Genomic DNA, 20,184 nt, shown 5'->3' with positions numbered 1-20,184 from the left:
TTACGTTTAAGAGAATATTCAACATCTCGACACGAGCACGAAATGACTGCACCAAGACAAATTAACCCGTGGGGACGGGTAGCAACAAGATATGAAATAAAAATTCTCAGACCAATGAAGCAAACAAGGAGTGTAAAAATATTTTCAATTCAACCTCTATCCTCGTGATTGTTAAATGTCGAGATCTTGAAAATTTTCTAAGTTGAATTTTTTCTGTTTGAATATTTTGATAGTTTTAGTATCCGGTGGATGTGAATCATTTCAAACTCTTAAGACAATTTTTTTTCTACGATTTTATGACTCTTCATTGTTACTCCATTGGAAAGGGCCGGGGAAATATAAAAATATTCATACGCGATAACATCGCGGAATCTCGTTTTATTGAACGAGGTATACCCGCATTCGCTCACCGACGAAAATAAAATTGTTGGTGATGCCGTCGCCCTGCAACACGAGCCACAAATCCATGCATTTCTCGATCTTCTTATTCATGAGGTTTCGAAGTGGGTTATCTAACAAGTAACTAGATGGATCGAATCTCGATGTATAACTAGGTTTATCCACCGCGGAGGAAACGCAATATGGAATATTAATAGTCCTATATTGCAAATATTTTTTTTCACCTATAGCCTGTGAATGATTGTCGTTTTTACGATTTTTCGGAGCAAAAAGAAAAACGGCTCAACAAAATACTTCTGTTGTCCTTCGAGAAGAGGATTTACATACGAAAATTAAATATATATTATATACATGCATAATGTACCTTTCAAGAAACACCAAATGAAGGTGATTAAAAAATAATAAAAGTCCTTAAATTAATGCTTTAATGGCTTTTAATGACGAATCAACAATAAAAGTTGTAAAAGTGATTTAAATCTGTAATTATCTCCTATATAATTCCAAAGTGTGACTGAAATAAGATAAAAATCCTCACAAAAACTAATTTACTACGAATCTCGTTGCCCTATCCATTTATTTATGACACTGAGACTTTGTAACAGTACGAGAATATACGGTAAATTGAAAGAAGAGGGAAAATGAAAGACCAGTTGAAGGAGGGGTTGGCACCGGCAGTTGAGCGCGCACGGGGGCCAGCCATAACGTTTTCGTATACAGATTGAGAAGCCGAGAAAGGGGGTTAGGTGCAAGTAGAAAGCATAAGTTGGTGATTGTAGATGCGTGTGTAGTTGAAGGTGGCTTTATTGATCTACTCTTTGAACGCGTTATAACCGACGTACGTCAAGTCAAGTTTTTTTTTTCACCGAGGGCCGGGGACAATGGAAACTTGCTGTCTTTCATTGAAAAAAAGAGAGAAAAAGAAACAATCGATCGAGTGATTTTATTTTCTAATCATTCTTTATGATGCTGATGTACAACGCAAGGTGTTAGCACGAATCTGCGGTCTAGGTCAGGGGGTCAATAGATGAATGACCAATGATATCAACTAGAGTTGACAATTAAAATGAACCTTCCTCAATGGTGAGTTCCCCTGAACGTATGATGGGATTGGCAGTAGTCACGTGTCACTTGAAAATTTTTTTAAGGCCTCGAAAAAACGTTGAATCTCACCTGAAGTTACTGAGGATTAAAATGAAATTATTTTCCTCAATCGGTGAGCGAATTGAGGGCTTCATATCTTTTACTCAATATTTCGCTGTGTTCATTAATTCAAGAGGTGTTTAACCCTATATTTACTCGAACGGATAGACCTCATCTCTATTAATTACACAACTTGAGCAAGACGGTCTGGCGACGATAGGAATGAAAAAATTTTGGATTGATTTACACCAGGGGAAAATGATGCTGCTCGAGTGCAGTTTGTCACCTCATTCTTTCTTGTCCGGAGCGTGAGATAGTCCGAGACTGGCCACGAGCATATGCGACAGGTGCGTAAGCAGTCGTGTCTCGTGCCCCCGGGCATTATGCACAGATAAATAACGAATGCTGGTGATTTTCCCGGCGTCACACGCCTCCACAGGAATAACCCATTTCGAATTACATAAATATAGTTTGCGGTTGAGCACTTCCTATTTCGTTGCATTTCAAAGAGCCCCTAAAGGATCATAACTCTATAAAAATGGAGAAAAATAAATTGTTCACAGAAAAATTGTAATGAAAAGACTCAAAGGTGTGAATGAGTTCAGAAAAGTTAAAAATCGACGATTAATTTTTAAATCATGTGCCGTCTTATCTCCATTAATTAACAGATCAATAATAAGTTATTATTTGTATTTGTTGCAGATTGAAAAATGCCAGAATTCCGCAGGATTTCCACCGTGTGATGAATTCAATTGACGAAGTAAGTGGATGGGTTTTAATTTTTCATCGGTTATAGAAGAATAAAAATATGTGGGTCACACCAATGAGATATCTTTGATGTTGATTTTGGCCTCGGGGGCTTTCATCCGGTGAAATGGAAATCGTACAAGTAAGTTTTGTATATCCTCTCACCGATGTTGGAAATGAATCGAAGTGAGCCACACGGACCACCGCGTCGGCGTTACGAGGAACGACGCGTTCGTCTCCACTTCTTACCCCTCTACCCTCTTTTTCATCTATATATTACCGGGCGACCGCGTGAAATATCGAGCGTCTCACCCGCTGCACCGAAGTTATTCTGTACAGCTGCCTTCATTCTTGGGTTGTGTGGAGTGCAGTTGTAGAAGGAAAAATTTTGAAATACGGGGAGGAATACGGTTTTCGGAGAGGATGGCCATTTATTCATTGGTGATTAGAATTTCATGGTCATTTTGATAGCAATCGTTATGACCTCTCGTGACCCAGGACACTTTCTTGTATTTTTAAATCTGACAATCCCTTTAAATGTGACGTCTACAATGAAATTGACATCTCGAGCAGAACATGACAGGGGAACTTATCAGATAATTCGGAACGTTGAGACATTTTTTGCACAAGAAAAAAAGTTGACGTAGAAATTTATACAGATAAGTAATCCTCATAAGAATATTTAAATCTTTAAACGAGAGTCGTGTAGGATATCCGTACGTAAACTGTATAAATAAATTTTGCCGATTTTTTTGCACCTCATTTTCCTGGAATTTAAAGTCCACCGAAAATTAGAGTCAACATTTCACCGAACGTTATCAGTTCTGTTAAAATTCAAAATTGTGTACGACTGGAGCAGATACATGGCTCCCACTATGGGAGGATTCTCCTGCAATGGCCGATGAGCTTTGTTCTCGTGGAGTTGCGCATCCAGCGAGATGCTGCATCGAGAATGAAGCATTTAACGAGAATGAGGCACCCAAGAACCGGAGAAACGTAAGTTTAGTGGCGAGCTGTGACCTTGTTGGAATGTCTCTGCCGACGGGTTTGTTAGCAGGTAGAATAATCGTACAGGGAGGGAGTTGGACCGAGACATTCCAAAGTGACCAGCTAGATCCGTATGACGTGCCTCATCAGTCGTCAAATATCGTATGATTTACAATTTTTTACTGAAATAATTCAAGGTATAGTGAGCGGGGTATTGACAATTGGAATGAAGTTCCTTCGAGGTTTTAATTTCGTAATCTTCGGTTGGAATTAAGCGGAATGAGGAGGGGGGGGGCAGGGACTAAAGTGTCAGACTTAATTAATTTATTTTGCCCAGTTAACATTATTTATCCGGTAATAAATTATTCAAGTACTCTTACGATTTTTATTCGGGAAATTTAATTGGCCAATTTTTTGAACACATTCAGATGTTCACGCAAAATCTTGACCTCGGATTATTTCCTGAAACGATTCTTCCATAAATCAAATATTCATCATTGGCTCTGGTAATAAATAAGAATGCCATAAAGTGGTTTTCACCTCTACTTTTACGAGGGTCAAAAGTGGGCTAGATCTTCGGCCGAATGTGTTTCACACATTAAATTGTTTATTGATGAAAAATTAGTTCAGAAGTGCAGTGATTTTCCATTGAAATAATACTTCGAAAATTAAATAAGCTTCCTTTCTAAAAGTAAGGTGTCTTCAACACAGATTATTCAAGCACATACTCTTAACTGATAAATTTGTTGATTCAATGTGTCAAAGAAAACCGGATGTTCACGGAAAACCTTGGCCTAGAATGATTTTCTCAAATGACATTCATAAATTAAACATTCACCGTCATTTGCCCGGCAATAAATAAAAATTCCATAAAGTAATTTTCTAGTCGAGAAAAGGTCTCCTGTCGAAGGGGTTTCGAACGTTAAATCTTTTGTTGATGAAAAATCAGAATAAGAGGTGGAGGAAAAACAGAGAGAAATGGTAAGAGTGGAGAAAACGAGGGAAGAAAGTTACATAGAATCGATTCCTTTTGATGGTGAGCCAAGTTTCGTGGCAGTACCGAGACCTGGGGGAGGTGAAGGGGAATCCAGTCGCGCAATTTCCTCGGCTTACCCAGGTTTTAGCTCTGTCTCTCTCCATTCCCCTTTACCTTTCATCTGGCCCTCTCCCGAGATGCGACGTACATAGAGAAAAAAACCAGCGGAGGGATGATGGTAGGGAGGGAAAGGGGCGAGGGGGAGATTCGAGTAACAGGACAGGAACGGAACGAAAAAAGGAGTAAAGAGTAAAAAGGTGGGAAGAAAAAGGGGATAGCCTGGGTGGAGAATGGAGAGTATGTGCTTTAACGCGAGAGAAGTAGATGGTGAGTTGAAAGAACAGGAAAGAGAGAGCCCAACCTATATTACACACTGTACAACCGGGACTGATCGTCGTTGTTATATACCTGAGGCATCAGGACGTTCCATTTGCGTCACGGCTTGCAACGTAATTACGCTTCCTTGTTCAGGACGTATAATAAAGATACCGGCGTTTTTACTGTGGGATGTTGACTTTTTTTTTTTCAATTTTTTTCTGCGGAGAGCTCAGCTGTCAATGGATTTTCGAAATGCGAGGGGAGACGGTGAGGAATATTCAGTAATAATTACTCACCTATTACCGCATCGACTCGGGAAAGTTACGTGAGGATATTGGAATTTTGGAAATTTTGTCGATACATATTCAAAAGTGTTGAAGGCACTTGGCGAGTATCAATTTGAGGGATTTACTTGGAATCTCAGCTCCAGGATCGCATGCCCTAGGTAGTTTATGTATGCTCACATTCGTTCCCTCTCGCTTCCTTTGGACCCTTGGGAATGAACGGGACAACGATGGCGTCGCTAAGGGATGGTCTCGGTAAAACCCAGTGAGGTTGGCAAACGGAATTGCCGACTGTTTTGTACATGGTGAAACTAACACCAATGGGAGAACGAAGATAGCGCATTGACACACGTTGGAACGTCGAGGAAGGGAGCGAGAGCTAAACTCTCTCGGTTATTTCCTTCCATTTTCCTTTCTTCTCCCTTTTGGTCATTCGCGATGCTTTCAATCCCAGCGCGCGCATCTCCCTGGTTTATTCCTGGATATTTGTCGGGTATGAGGATATTCCTCTGATAAATGCGCCGAATTAGTGTCTCGTGCATTGTTAGATAATGACTCTTGAAATTTCAAGTACAGATTCTTGAAATTCTCAACGGCTATTCATTTTATGGAAAATATTCGTTGATATTGTTAATGACAAATCTCAGCCGGGTGGACGTGTGCGTAGCTCATTCAATTCATCAAATGATAAAGTTCATATTTTGAAATACCTCGACATCTCGAAGAGATTGAAAACAACATCTTATAGAAATCTCATTCAAGCGAAGAAACTCGCCTGGAGTTCGGTTTTAGAATATGTTCAAATCAAAAGTCTGGGGTCTGCGAGTCATTCGCGCATAAAAACCTCCAGGAAAGATGGTCCGGACATTTTCTCACTACTGATTAAAAATCCATCAATTTTAAACGCTTACTTTGGAGTCATGACGTCAACTCCGAAATCAAGTTCCCTCTCCGACCGGTAGATTTTTTGATGGATACCCTATACTTTTCGTCTGGGTGTGTCAAAATACAATGTAGTGTGAAAAACAATTTGAACCCAAATGAATAATCATTAAAATGCTTTCCGTGCGTTAGCCTATCAGCTATAATTTCCTGGGGCCATTCCCAAGCATGTATTTGAGGGGAAAAAATATATATAAAATCAGTATCATTTGTCGATTCAACTCTGACTGTCTTATCTACTTTGGGCCCCCCTTAGCAACCCTACACTGTGCAATGGTATGTGGTTTTATGATTTTTCTTCTGCATTATTTAATGTTAGGTGTTTTATCGCTGTGTGGCAAATGTCATCGTGTACTTTATACAACTTAATATACCGGGATAAATAACCAGTAGAATAGAATCTTCATCAGAACGATTACCCCGATCAATCCAAAAGCCCCGAAAACCTCGAATGCATTCCCCGCAGGAATTCCCCACCCCGAGTTGTTCATCACGGTTAATGAGGAACGGTTGGTAGCAGTCCCCTGAAACAAGAAAGGACAGATAAAAGCGAAACGAAGAGGCGGACTGGGCGTTACAGACGTATACAACACCAAAGGCTTACCTCTCTCATGCAGGGAGAGAAACGAGAGAGTGGTGCACGAGGGGCGAGCGGGAGGGCAGGAGATACCGTCAGCTCAGCAGGGAAGAGTCCGAGGGACGCATGCGGGGATTCTCGAGTAGGCGGTTAACGCAGAGTTGAGTTGCTACGAATGCCTGAATCCTCTCCCTTCCCCTAGTTGTTGAACAGAGACAGCACAACAGTGGAGTTCACTGATAAAAGACAGAGTTACAATTCAAGGGAGATGGAGAGACCTGAAATATTGGAGTAGGGACAACGAGGTGAGGGCCAGTGGGAGAGCCTGGCACCACCGACCAACCGGTGAGGACGTAGCCTCCAATTTCATCGCAAATTATATCTCTGGATTTGTCACCCATTCTCGAAATGATCAATTGCATTTGTTGAGATTGCCTTGGATATTTTGAAATCATTTTGTCAGAGGAGATTCGATTAATGGAATGACCAATCGCCGGGTTTAATTGCCAGTTTCGGGGATCTTCTGATCAATTTGAAGATTTAAGAAAAAAAATTGTCTGTTTATCATAGGCGATTCGGCTTTTAGACTCGCTCATGAAATTTTCAAACTTTCTCCCGACGATTTAAGTGATTAAATGGGTTTAGGGCAGCATGATGGACTTTCCGGGGGATCAATCGGTTTTCAGGGAAAATTTTCAATGAGCGCAAGCGCTGTAAACCACGCGGGAATACAGGTCACGTGGAAGTTTATGGGTTATCGGTGAAAATTGATTGGAGGAGATGGTTTTTATCTACAATGCACGTGTTATCGTGCACGTGACGATCATTTATTATTTATTCTGGGGGTCCTGGATTAGGTTGAGGGGATTTTTGGGTGAGGAAGTCGTTTTGTTTAGCAAAATTTTCAGGCAAACTCGTTCGGCCAGCGGTGGGACTTGTTTTTTCAGGCCTTCTCATGTATATGCGTGTGCCTTCTCTTACGAGTCGGCGGCTTGTGTTGCGTTGCGTGCCTCCGCGTGCGTCCAGATCGATTCGCCCCGGCAAAAATTGCTTCGTGAAGCTTCTTTTACCAACAAGGGGATTCGGTTGGAACAACGGCAACGTGGCAATACTCGTTGGATATTTTATTCTGAGGTGTGGAGGGAGGTTGAGGTGGTTGAAGAAAAATCTGAAAGCTTCTTGCAACTGTGATTTATTTTTTTATTTTTAAATCATTACAATTATTCATTTGACGAGGATTACGTCTTCAATCGACCGTATCATCTGATCGATGATGATACGAGTACAATGAGTCAGTTTTCTTTTCAAAATCTAAACAATTTTCTGCCAGTGAAAGAAAAAGAAAAACTTACATTTTTTTGTGCGTAGGTTAGAGGCAACTTTTTAATCTTAGATCCATATGGAAACTTTGTTGTTCAGTTATGAAAGTCAAGAGTAATTTTCGTGACAATAAAATACCTCAAGGTGTCCCATCAAAATTAGAAATTAAAATTCAATCCGTAGCTGTCGAAATATTTCTTCAGGCATTAAAACAGTCATTACCATGACTATTACCATTATCACTTAAGTGTCATGTGTTTGTTTTTTTCCTCGATGGTGATTAGGAGGGGAATGAAGCGTTGCAATCCTTGCTGGAGACGAGACAAGGTGAGACGACTGGTGGACTCGATCTCTGGGAGCGAGGTTGAGCCGTATAATTCAGTGACGTGACTCCGTCGATAGTTATCGAGTGTCCGCAATCCAGTGCTCTGGTGCGTGAGACATTTCATAATTCATCGTAACGTATAGATGTATTTGGGTATAGGTGGGTACTGATGTGGTGGTCGTATCTGCGGTTGCGTTCAATGGGAGAGAATATTGAATCGAGGCGAGAGCCTTTGTTGAAGACTCTTGTTTCTTAGGGTCAGGCCAATCCTGTTGTCGATGTTGCGAGGTTGTGCGGAGGCTGAAAGGTATGAGAGCTGGAAAAATATCCTTAATACCCAGGATATTCATATTTTCTCAGTTCGCTTCGCTACCTAATCCATCAACTCGTAAGCATTGCTGACACTGCTATCATCTCCACTGAATTGAGAATTCACATCTAAGATTCTCAAAGACCTCTGAAAAACTAATTCTCAAATAGTCATTAAAATAAAGAGGTAGTTGATCTGTTGGTGATAACAATCTTCGGACAGCAATTACTTTACTGCTGTGTATCTGAGGTTCCATCGAGCTTCCAATCCAAGAAAGTGTCCAATAGGGAGTGAACTTCCATCGATAATGAGATGATAGCACTGTCTAAGTACTATTTACCAATTTTCTGTTTGTCCTGGATGGAACAAACCGTAAGTTCCCAACGTCAGAGTGATATGTTGGTGAGCTACAGTCGCTTGGTCATCGATCGGCCTGGCCTGGGGTGCCGCCCTGACTTATTTAAGAGAGAGCATTTGCTTCGCGATGGAAAAGCCCGAGCATCATGACGCGTACCGATTTATTTCAAGGGTGCGTTTCATATTTATTATCAAACTGTACTGCGTCCTTCATTTGAAATCACACGTCTCTCACGTTATCTCAGGGAGAATAAGAAATGCTGGAGGCCCATTTGTGATGTTGGAGGAATTTTTGATGTCATCACTCGGGAGAAGACGATTAATCACGCGTTGCGCGTTTATAGGGGGGAGGTGGGGTGATAAGATGGCTTCGGGGAGAACGTCGCATGCTCCATGACTGTAATAAAAGTTATTATAATGTTTTCGTAGACATTTCTGCAGATATACTCAACTTTATAGGTAGTAGGAATTATTCGAATGTTCTACGATCTTCAGTATCTTGTGACTCAACGATGTGATTTGGATTAATAAAGTCTCTTTTTAAAGGCACTTTGTTGAGCCCTATAATGAGCAGAAACTTGGTAACATTTTACTTTGCCATTCTCCAGTTATTCATTAATAATTCTGGCGAGGTGGCTGGGACTAGCGATTTTATCCAATTAGCTTTGGCCCGTCACACGATTGCAAAAGAAGCTTTAACGCACCTTCGGAAAATGATTATCCAATGAGTGTACGTTTATACGTGAGTGGGTCGTTGATAATGAGATTGCGATTCCTTCTATACGTGAGTAAGATCAATACCATAAATTAATTCGTTATTTTTTTTTTTTCAACAAGTTGGGGAACCGGAATTGTCGACAACTTATGGAAATATTTGTGTAGACATTACAGATCGGAGTAAATGTACGTAGGAAAAAAATAATTTGCCCAACATTGAAAAGAATCTTTCTCTCGTGCCTCCTCAACCCCTAACACCCCCGCCAACCCCTATATTCATACGTGAAACTAAAATTCACCGAAAAACCACGCCGACGTTTGTCCACGCGTCGAGGGTTGATCCTCAGTGACTAATGGAAAATGGTGGCTGCTCGATGTATATATTTATATACATCCATATAACCAACTCATGGACTGTGTGAGAGATTATACCGACGGTTTCTCGCTCTCGCTCTCTCTCTCTCTCCCTCTGTATCTCGAGCGTCAGTCGTGGCAGATCGATACTCAACGAGAAACCCTCGAGGGGGGAAAAGAGCGAGGTGGGGCACATCAGGGGGGTAAAAAGAGAGTGTGGAGAATAGAGGGGAAGGGCACCGTGGTCCCTAGCCGGTAAGTTTCTAGTGGTCCGTGGCCGCACACAGGTTTGACGAACGTGTGCATGGCTTGGATATAGCTGGGATTAAATTGACGCCAAGCACGTACAGTTTATAACCCCCCAATGAAAATGGCCAACTCTTGCGTGCGCGCATCGTCACAGCGTTTTTCTTATTCCCACAGATGTGTTTCAACGGAGGAAATAGCCTTGATAATGGTTACACGTGTTACTGGAGGTTTCACTGGCTCGCATGAGATTTACAATTAGTGGGTATCGCCAGTAATGGGCTCTCAATCGAATGAAAGCTTTTATTTGCTTTTTTTTTTTTCATCAAAATTGGAGATTTTTTGATGGAAATTACGTTCACCGATGATTAGGTGCAATTTTCGGGATTCTTGACGTTAGAAATTTCGAAGCATTTGGTTGTGAATTTGTTTTCCTCCTCGTCATGCGGCACCCGATGAGCGAATGCATTTGCGATTGTTGGAATAATCAAGTGTATCTCAGCAAGTCCTTGGATCCTTTGACACAAGGAAATAACGGGCTTGGTAACAAACGCGACATTTTAAAGTGTAACGCTGGTATGAAGGCTCTATACCCAGTAGAAGTGAAACAGCATGGGAGCTGTCCCAGGTAAACGGCTGACCCGCATCGACCTGTGGTGGCTATCGACGTGCCGACTAGACTCTCCTTTTATAACTTAGCTCTTCCGTGTTGAGTAAGAAAACTATTATATCGGGGGCGGGTTCACCGGGAAAGAGGTGATTCCGCCTGGGTTTCGTTGCTGTTGTGTCAGCTGGCAGAAGGAAAAATGGCAAAAGGTCACATCTCTGATTTAATTGAGGATTTCTCGGTGAATTCAACAACGGGAATTATGCTTGAGGCACCTAGTGATGTTGATAAGGGATATTTCACATGATTTAGGAATTTCGGAACATCAATTTTACATTCCTTCCCCTCTGTCCCCCTGAAAATTTCCGCACAGCGGAATTCTTTCCTAATTATCAACAGAAAAAAATGATTCCCTCAATTTTGCGGAGAAAAAAAATGAAGGATCCTTGACTCCATTAAAAATCGTCTCACGGAATGCTCTTGGATTCCCCATGTACCGATCGAATCCCGTCCGGTGTAAATATCTCTCGATAAAATAACTCATAATGGGGGTTGAATTGGCCCGAAGCCTTTTTCCAATGATCGTGGTGCCCTCGCACGGTGCGGAGAAACCCAGGTGGCAGCCATTGAAAAGGAAGCACACACACGCCAGCCGGCCAGCGAGTGCACGCGATAGAATTATTTCGTGGGTTCTTCCTCCCCTCGCCCTTTTTCCCCCTGAATGTGTGCGCCGTGGTGAGGCCGTTGCCTCCTGTTTTCCGGCCCCAACACTCCCCCTGTACCGAGCGTTCAGCGTCTCCATCGAATTTGAATCGTTCGGGAGTAGCTGGTCTCATCGTTCACTTCGACTCCCGTCTCTCTCCCTCGTTGGCCTTTTTTTTCGGAGGGATTAAGGATATCGGTGAGAAACACTCGTTGTTACTGGGATCGTTAACGAAGTGGAAATCTGGGCCACCCGTCTCTGAGAACTAGTACGTAGAGCCAGTGCGCAGGTGCTGTAACACCTTTTCCACCACGTGCATCTGAACGATCATCGATTTGACAATCCTTTCACTTGATTAGCGAATACGTACACGTACTTCTATGCTCATTATCGAGATGGTTAATTTTCAGGACTGGTCAGGGGGCTTTTGACTGGAGATCGGTTATGGGGGTTGCAGGGAACGAGATTGTTATTCGTTTCACTTTTGCTTTGTTCGCTTCTTAGGGTCTGTTATTCACTTGCTCATCGAATAAATTTTATTGCGTGAAAAATTAATTTTCAAAATTATCAGAAAATTATTTTAAGGGAATTTTCATTGATTATATGAGACAATAAAATTGAAATTCATATCCAAGTCGAATACCCAAGAACGATTTCCATAAAATGAAAGCATTTCTCTGGTTATGCCGGCTCGAGCGAGTGTGTTAATACTCACTGCAATCGGCAGTTCCTGTTATATCGACATAAACCAGACACTTAACTTGTATTCACCACTTGCAGCATCACATGACTCGTAATCTCAAGAAATAAATTGTTCCTCATTCAATTTTTTCCCCCGGATATACCCCATTCACCCCATGATTTTTTCACTCGAACCGTTTCTATAATATCTCTTCTATTTTTGTTTCAGATATAATGGAGTCATTTTGGAGCGGTTATTTACTATGAGTTAAAGCCCCGTTATCAATTGTAAGTATGCAACATTTATTACGAACAATTAACTCAAATTGTTGACATTAGAAATTTGAACTCCCAAAAAATACTTAAATATAATATCAGGAATCGGTAGTTATTTTTCCAATTGTAGAATCAATAAAAAGCTATTCTCTAGATTCACTAGAAAAGTTTTACTCTTTTAATGTCACTATTCATCACCCCATTTATATTCAGTGAAATCGATCACGAGAAATTGGAAGAAATCGCTGGAGAATTAATCGTCACGATAATTAAATCAAATGAAATGAATGGGGGAAGGGAAAAATAAATAAATAGCTTTCGATCTTCCCCCACCTTTCTTTATGAAAAAGTGAAGTACAAAGAGTAATTGCACAATTCGCTATTAGCTCGGAATATCCAAGTAAACCTAGCATCGAAGTATATTCACGCGCGGTGAGACAACCCCAGCTAGAGCCTCGAAAGAGAAAGAGAGAGAGAGAGAGAGAGAGAGAGAGAGGTGGAGAACGAGAGCATTGCAAAGGGGGCAGAGGATGGTTTTGCTCTGCTAGCTCTGTATTGATTGCTGCTGGTGGCTTACCTCCGCTTCCCTCCACCTCCAGAGGTTCTGCACCTCTCCTCTCACCAATGTGCCCTCCACATCGTCCAACTTCAAGCATTGGTCCTCACAACAGTGCATTCAGTCGCCATTCCCATTTCCCATCAGGATCGATGTTGAAAACTCCTCATCACTGAATTAAATATATCACATCACATCTGATACTTAATTTCATGCTAATTTCATCGTATCATCTTCAGTTTTTTTTCTCCTTAAAGTGGAAAGTTAACGGTATTAATTAGCGATATTAATGGCGGTTGAGGAGATTATCAATCATTTGGTCAAATTAATTCAACAGTGACCCTTCACTCTGACGCACAAATTCTATCTAATCCTCATGTTCTCTTCATTAAATTAATTAACAAATCCCAGATCAATTAATAATTAATCAATTAGACTTAGCAGTAGAATCAATAATGTTTTAATTGAAATTGTAATCCTGCCTTTTCAATCAGTGCCTTAAAGCCCCTTTTCCTTCCCAAAAATTCATTAAATCACCGGAAATCAACAGCAATCAAATCGATCATAAATCAATCAGCCAATTAAACGCAGTCTCAATGTCATATTTATATTGAACAGCTGGATATGAGGGGAAAGTGTCAGTCAGCTGATTGAGGCAATGTAGGGGAACCTCCCGGATGGTTGGGGCGGGAGACTAGCGTAACTTTCCCCCGAGATGACATTTTTCCAATCAATCAAATCACGTTTCTTCACTAATTTCTTCAGGAGACTGGCATGGAGAAGGAGAACTCCGCGTCGGGCGGAGGTGGGGGTGGAGATACAACAGCAACAACGGCAACACCGGGCTCGGTAGCCAGCTCCGTCTCTGATAAATTACAAGCGGATCAAGCTAACCCGCTCCTTGATCCCAGTGCGCTATTCGGTGGTGAGTATTTTTTTTACCGCCAGATTTTCCACTATTTTTACATGTCATTTCATGTTCATTTGTTGATTTGGCCCCATTTTCCCTCTTCTATATCGATATTTCTCAATCATTAATTTCATTAAAGATCCATTTGTCAGTATTATTTATGAGACATGAGAGATTTTCCAAATCGATAACCAACAATTTTTTTTTTCATCTCGTCGGTAATATAAATGAGAAATTTCTTCATCCCGCAAGTTCATTATTTATGATATTTGCTGCATTCATTATCGCTTCCCCGATTACATATGTCATTGTCGGTGAGAGGTGATGAATTTTCAGAATCGGTAATCACTTCCACAATTGCCAAACCCACTCCAACGTTATACCACACGTAAAAGCTAGTTCTGTATATTTATTGATTACCACCTCAGTTCGCCTGGCCCGGCTGCGGCACAGTCGTCGTTTTGTCCCCCTTTCTCCCTCCCCAGCCCCTCTGGATTCCGTTTTAACCCCCCTATCGTCCGACTCTCTTCGCATCATTCTCCAAGCTAGACGCTACACTGCACAGCATCCCAAATGCCGACATTGTGTCTCCAACGCCCATTCCCTCGGAAAACATCAATATTCTCGATATTTCGTTGGATCCTGGTGATATTTAATGAAAAATAAGCGATGGAGAAGGATTTTTTGGGGGAGCTCTCGGCGTTTTGAACAGACACTGCCTCGAGTGCACCATCAAAGGGTGAAGAATAGAAAATAAATTCAAAATGAGTCGCCGTTATCGCCGCGATAAAAAAATTTGAGAATATACTTCTTTGGCCGTAAAATATATTTTTTTCCAATTATGTAACTAGACTAATATCCAAATATTTTATGATTTAATTGAATTCATATTGAACAGTTGATGACAGTTTGTGGATAAGAGGAATTTACGTATTCCTATTTCGTTATCAAAGCTTTGAGGCTCCTCCGGTCTCTCCCAGAAATGAAAAAGGCACTCTGTGTGCCTGTGTGTGTGGATGGAAGGAAAAAAGAAGAGTAGAGATGAGGGTGAGATGTCCGGACTGGGCACAGTATGGATTGTAGGGGATGAGAGACTCCGGAAACGGCGCGACAGGCGTGGAATAGAACCGAGATATAGAAAATGGTGGTGGCGGGGGAAGGACGGAGGAAGAGAGCGAACCAATTGCAATTACGGAATTGCACTAACGAGAACGTCCTTTCCATCGAACGAGCTTTCCTTTTGCTTGTCTGGGGATTTTTTTTTGTGTCAAAGATATGTCGAGGGTGCTTGGAGAACAATTCAGGGTGGTCTTGGATGATGAAAGCTATTCTATAAAAGTTATTGACGATTTATTGGGGGATTTGGAGGATTTGAATTGCTAATTCATTCATTTTCACTCTTGATTCCTTTGGAATCCGGATCAATTGAATTCTCTGATCATTATTTTGTATAACAAACAAAACGAAGTGGACAATCCTAGTCTATTTATCACAATATCATAATGCAAGGGTAGATATTAATTTAATTCAAATTTCCGGGATAAAATGGAGAATAAATTAAAAGCAATCGATCACCAAATTAACCGGCTTCAACAGTATTGGGTTCCGGGAAATGAGAACAATAATTTCAGTTTGATTCTCGGGAATACACTGCACTGCACAGCAGTGAACTAATTCTCAATATTGATTATACACGCGTATCCCCCTTGAAAATGACATGGGGTGGAAAGAAATTCCTCGCATTATACCTCGGGGTTGATTCAACCGTATGTACGCCGTAGAATCATCAACACATGAGGCGGATTGTGTACTTCATATGTGCAAGCTTCCTCCTCCCCTTTCCTCCTCGTGTATGTACAGCGTGTGTCATGCGAATGCTTTGGATGCAACCCCCATATCCTCTTTCACCGCCTAATTGATTCGTTTTTTTTTAGACAAGATTTTTGTTTTAACTGTGAGAGAGCTTGGGATTGTTTTTCACGCAAAAAAATATTCTGTAGAAATTTCACGCAATCTGCTGGGAAATGATTCGACGATCCGGTAGGAATCCAAGTTGACCCCTTGATTCTCAATGCCATAACCTTGACCACGGCCTCGATGTTGCGGAAATCAACTTCATTGATATACTGAATTTAATTGAAATACTGAACTAAAATGAGCTGCTTGATTTTTTTATTCCCCTGTGAGTGAGATACTCAATGTTATTTCACAAGAATGAGAATTATGGTAATAAATTATTGCCCATGAGATTCCCCTGTCGAGATAAATTATCTGTGTAAAATTTCCCTCGAAGTATCGAAAGGAAATCTACGATCTCATTTTTCCCCTCCATATACTTTTTATTTCCAATACCACAGCCTTGACCCGGACCGCGAGACTCCGAAAATCAGTGCGTATGACCCATAACTACGTGTTACGTCGGCATTAAATTGCAGAATATCAGCCCCTCTCCGATTACCATAACACTGGAGCGATCTCCACCCTTAAAATCCCGTAAATATTATTTCAGCTTATTGGCCACGTGGCGATAGTGCAGCATCTTCACTGTTTGGTGGTATGCCTGGTGGTTATGGACTCGGTGCACATCATCTGCCCTCGGCCTATGCAATGCTGGGACGTGGTGGTGCAGCACCTGGTTTTGGTGGTCACACACCCGCATCAGCACCACCACCACCGCCACCACCGTATTCACACGCGAGTCTTGGAACACTCAGTGTTGCTGCCAGTCAAGCAGCCAGTTTAGGTAAATTTTATTGCCATTCATTAATTAAATATTAATACTTTTCTGTCATCGTCCAGGCCGGTTTTCTAATTTTATTTGAAGAACGAATATGATCACTAAAGATATCCGACATAAATTCATTAAAATTCATGGAAAAAAAAATGTTAATAATTTATTCATCCACACAGGTATAAATTCAGCAAGTGCAGCATGGTGGACAATGGCGTCCCACTTAGCAGCTCAGGATTATCTAGCCAGGTTACAAGGTGCTGGCTTACCTGGTTTTCCCCCAGGTGCTGAGAGCCTACTACCCCCGTATCCAGCATCACTGCTAAATCCACCGTCGCTATCGTCGTCGTCCCACAAGTCCAGTAAGTGTAAGTGTAAGCCCCTGTATTCCAGATAATAATAACGAGCCCAATAAAATATCTCACTGACCGTACCATCAATTGCAATGCAAACAGCTAAGTCAAGTAAGAGTCATAAACCAGCAGCGACCAGCAGTAGCAGCAGTACTACGAATAACAATAATTCCACGACACCGAGTACTCACACTAGTAGTTTGTCTGTAAGTCAAGCATCTGTAACAACGAGCCATCACAATACAACACCAACTACGAGTTGCAATACGACGACTACCCAGGCCAATGTTGTTAGGTAATCACTAAAGATTAATGTATTTTCGGTAAATTCGATGATTATTACATGAAATATTACAATAATGTCATTAAAATTATACAATCTCTTCCACGGTATTTAGTAGTCCTCCAGCGAAGGAAGGAAGGTGATTAATATTAATGATGTATTTTTAATGTTTTTTTAATGGAGTAGATTTGGAACAAATTTTAATGTTTTTTAGTATTCATTGTGATAGAATTTGTCAAATAGAGTAAATTACTCTAGTAATGGGTGCGCAAGCTCTGGCAAATTAATCCGACGAGAATTTTACAAAAGTGGAATCGTTTTGCGCAAAACATTGTTTATGTTAAATTTACTCTATTGAATTCATTTGAAATTCATCAAATGCATTAAACTGAATCAGTTCTGATTTTAGTGATCCGAGCAGTATCCTGGGGGGCGTGAGACTTCCACCGGACACTGAAATCATAAAGTACACATCGAGTATTGTTGGACCAAAGGTTCCAGGTACGACGAATCGCGGTAGGAAAAAGACAATATCATTAGATTCACCGAGTGTAAGTGTTCATCCACCTTCAGTGCAGGCACTCAGTGCTCATCAGACTACCCCAACTACCTCATCCCTGGTCATGGAGCCGAGAAAATTCAATCGTACACCAGTGGTAATTATCAAACTCATTATTGAGTACCCGACAACTCAAATGACTAGTTGAAAATTTTATTTCACATACACAATCCTCAGGAAAATACAATCGCAAATCAATGACAATTATGAAACGCCCCGATTAGCTCCATTCGCCACCTTTAACTGTGGGATATCGTTTTTAAATTGAATTCTTATTGTTCTCCAGAGTGAATCGAGTGAATACAGGGACTCCGTGGATCGTGTGGAAGTGATAAAACTACCGGCCCATTCAACCAACGGTTCAGTATTAACGGCTCCTCCATTGTACACCATGAGCAACACCAGCAGCAACTCCAACGAGGCTGACGCACCCCTGAATCTGTCATTGAAGCCAGCATCAACGAGCAGCAGTTCACCGATATCAGGCAGTCAACCTCTCAGTCAACTAAGCAATCTCAGTCAATCACTGTTGGCGTCCGATCGTACCTGTGAGTCTTCTCTCGATACCCTTATTATTATGCTGAGGATAATAAGAATTTTTTTGACAAATTATCCTCATCACAATGTCTAATTTTGTTATTTCAATATCATTCAGTATTCACACATCTTTACAACTAATGCTCCCTCTCGCATGAACAATTTCTTATAGCCCGACGGAAACCAGGCCCCAAACCACGACGGGTTCCACAAAACTCGGTAACAGTGCCAGCATCGCCGAGCCCCTCGCTCGCTCAGCTGTTCACTGCCGCTGATTCCCCACAACGTCCCAGCAGCGGAAGTGAGGAGAGTGAAACAACTCCGATACACCAGAAAGACGGTAGACCAAGAAATTTGGGACGCGGTGTATCGAAACCCAAGAAAAATACAGTGGCATCGTTATTGGCTCAGAGTCGTGCTCTGGGGATAAAACCCACCCCAACACTGGATCCAAATGTACCATTGTCCCATCAAGTATCGTTACTTAGATCTAATATACTTGCTGCGCAATTACATGCGTCAGCAACCGGTCAAATTGATGAGAAGGGTCAAGTATGTTATGATTTTTTATATTTTCATTAACTCCATTATTTCACTTATTAAGAAAAAATTATTTTCCTTAATTTTGTCCTCGTTATTTTCGTTCAGGGGATGCTGAGATTTGGTCTCATGACTTTCTGAACTCTCCGAAACAAATACACAATCTTAAATTTTAGAAATTTTTTTGTTGAAGAAAAACATCTCAGTCTCCCTATGAACATTTTCGGATTCTCCAACGGCGATTATTCCCCATCACCCATTTATTATGCTTTTATTTTATTTTATTCATTAATAAATACAACGCTTTCCAATGTAGCGTTCCTTGCAGGAAAAAATGAAGAACAAATTGCTTGAGGTTTCCGGTGAGGAAAGTAACATGGACGTGACAAGTGAGAGTGGTAGTAATACGGATGTTGTCACTGATACCGATGATGATAATGCGGATGGCATGCCGAGTGCTAAAAGACGAAAATTGAATCCCAGTGAGAAGGATCTACAGGTACCTCTGGAAAGGGGTTGGAAGAGGGAGACGGTTATCAAGGGGTTGGGGAAAACTGGGGTCATTAAGGGAGATGTTACTTACTACAGCCCTTGTGGAAAGACCTTCAGAAATAATCAGGACTTATTCAAGGTCAGTTCAATGAAAATTTTGTCCTGTCAAAAGTAACTTAGTTTTCTGAATTATCAATTGAACGAACAAATTAAAAACTTTGGAAAAATAGTGATTTTTATTTTAATATTACAATGAATATGAAATGCTTCACTTTAGTTTTTGGAGATTCAAAACCCAGCAGAACTGACAACCGCCAACTTCTCGTTTTCATCGAAACCTCTCGTTGGGGAATTCCTCCAGCCAACAATGGGTTTGGCCGAGGCTGAATTCGTGAGACTGGGAGCTCAGGAAGTAGCCCGAAGGCTGGAGGAACTCAGAGCGGCGGGGGGATTTCGAGATGTGAGGCCAACAAGTCAATATGAGAGAGACAAGTTGGCATATGCTAAGAAACTGGCGAAGGAGGAGGCACAGAGACACAAAGAGCAAGCTAGGTATAAAGACCATTTTCTGCGGGAAAATTAATGCTTTATTTCATTATTAATAGCTCTGGGGATGTATGTGCGCATGATTTTATATCTCAGGACGTAAGGGTTTCAAATGAGAGAAGGTTATGTAGAAAATTATAATACAAACATTAAAAAAATGTTCATTATCATTAGATAGAATGAATACTTCTTCTAATATCTACGTTTCAAACTGAATATGCCCTAACCATCCCCTATTCAATCCCCAGATTGATAAAGGAACAGGAAAAGACTGAGAGGCAGGAAGCTGTGCGACGAGAACGCGAGATTAGGAATCAGCAGCTCCTGGAGGTGAGTCACTGTTACCCTGTT

At 41.2% G+C, this 20,184-nt stretch overlaps 1 protein-coding gene across 17 annotated transcripts in view; it reads left to right on the top strand.

Annotated features, from left to right (window-relative positions):
• The window catches only part of LOC135163006 (bromodomain adjacent to zinc finger domain protein 2B), a 47,554-nt gene that overhangs the window by 15,500 nt on the left and 11,870 nt on the right, over positions 1-20,184 (top strand). For 8 of the 17 annotated variants that reach the window (XM_064122081.1, XM_064122088.1, XM_064122080.1 and 5 more), the window contains exons 2-14: positions 2,242-2,299; positions 12,280-12,338; positions 13,648-13,807; positions 16,302-16,535; positions 16,703-16,891; positions 16,979-17,171; positions 17,275-17,298; positions 17,557-17,815; positions 18,005-18,266; positions 18,428-18,807; positions 19,112-19,426; positions 19,565-19,839; positions 20,082-20,163. In XM_064122081.1, coding sequence (XP_063978151.1) covers positions 13,657-13,807; positions 16,302-16,535; positions 16,703-16,891; positions 16,979-17,171; positions 17,275-17,298; positions 17,557-17,815; positions 18,005-18,266; positions 18,428-18,807; positions 19,112-19,426; positions 19,565-19,839; positions 20,082-20,163 — 2,364 coding nt within the window. In that variant the 5' untranslated portion in view covers positions 2,242-2,299; positions 12,280-12,338; positions 13,648-13,656. The remainder of the gene's footprint in view (positions 1-2,241; positions 2,300-12,279; positions 12,339-13,647; positions 13,808-16,301; positions 16,536-16,702; positions 16,892-16,978; positions 17,172-17,274; positions 17,299-17,556; positions 17,816-18,004; positions 18,267-18,427; positions 18,808-19,111; positions 19,427-19,564; positions 19,840-20,081; positions 20,164-20,184) is intronic. The other 9 variants (XM_064122089.1, XM_064122090.1, XM_064122083.1 and 6 more) reach the window with 9 other exon arrangements.

This window comes from Diachasmimorpha longicaudata, chromosome 5, assembly GCF_034640455.1.
Source record: "Diachasmimorpha longicaudata isolate KC_UGA_2023 chromosome 5, iyDiaLong2, whole genome shotgun sequence".
In the NCBI taxonomy this organism is placed as follows: Eukaryota; Metazoa; Arthropoda; class Insecta; order Hymenoptera; family Braconidae; genus Diachasmimorpha; species Diachasmimorpha longicaudata.
The sequence above is the reverse complement of the archived record's forward strand: the minus strand, read 5'-3'. Positions and strand labels throughout refer to the sequence as shown.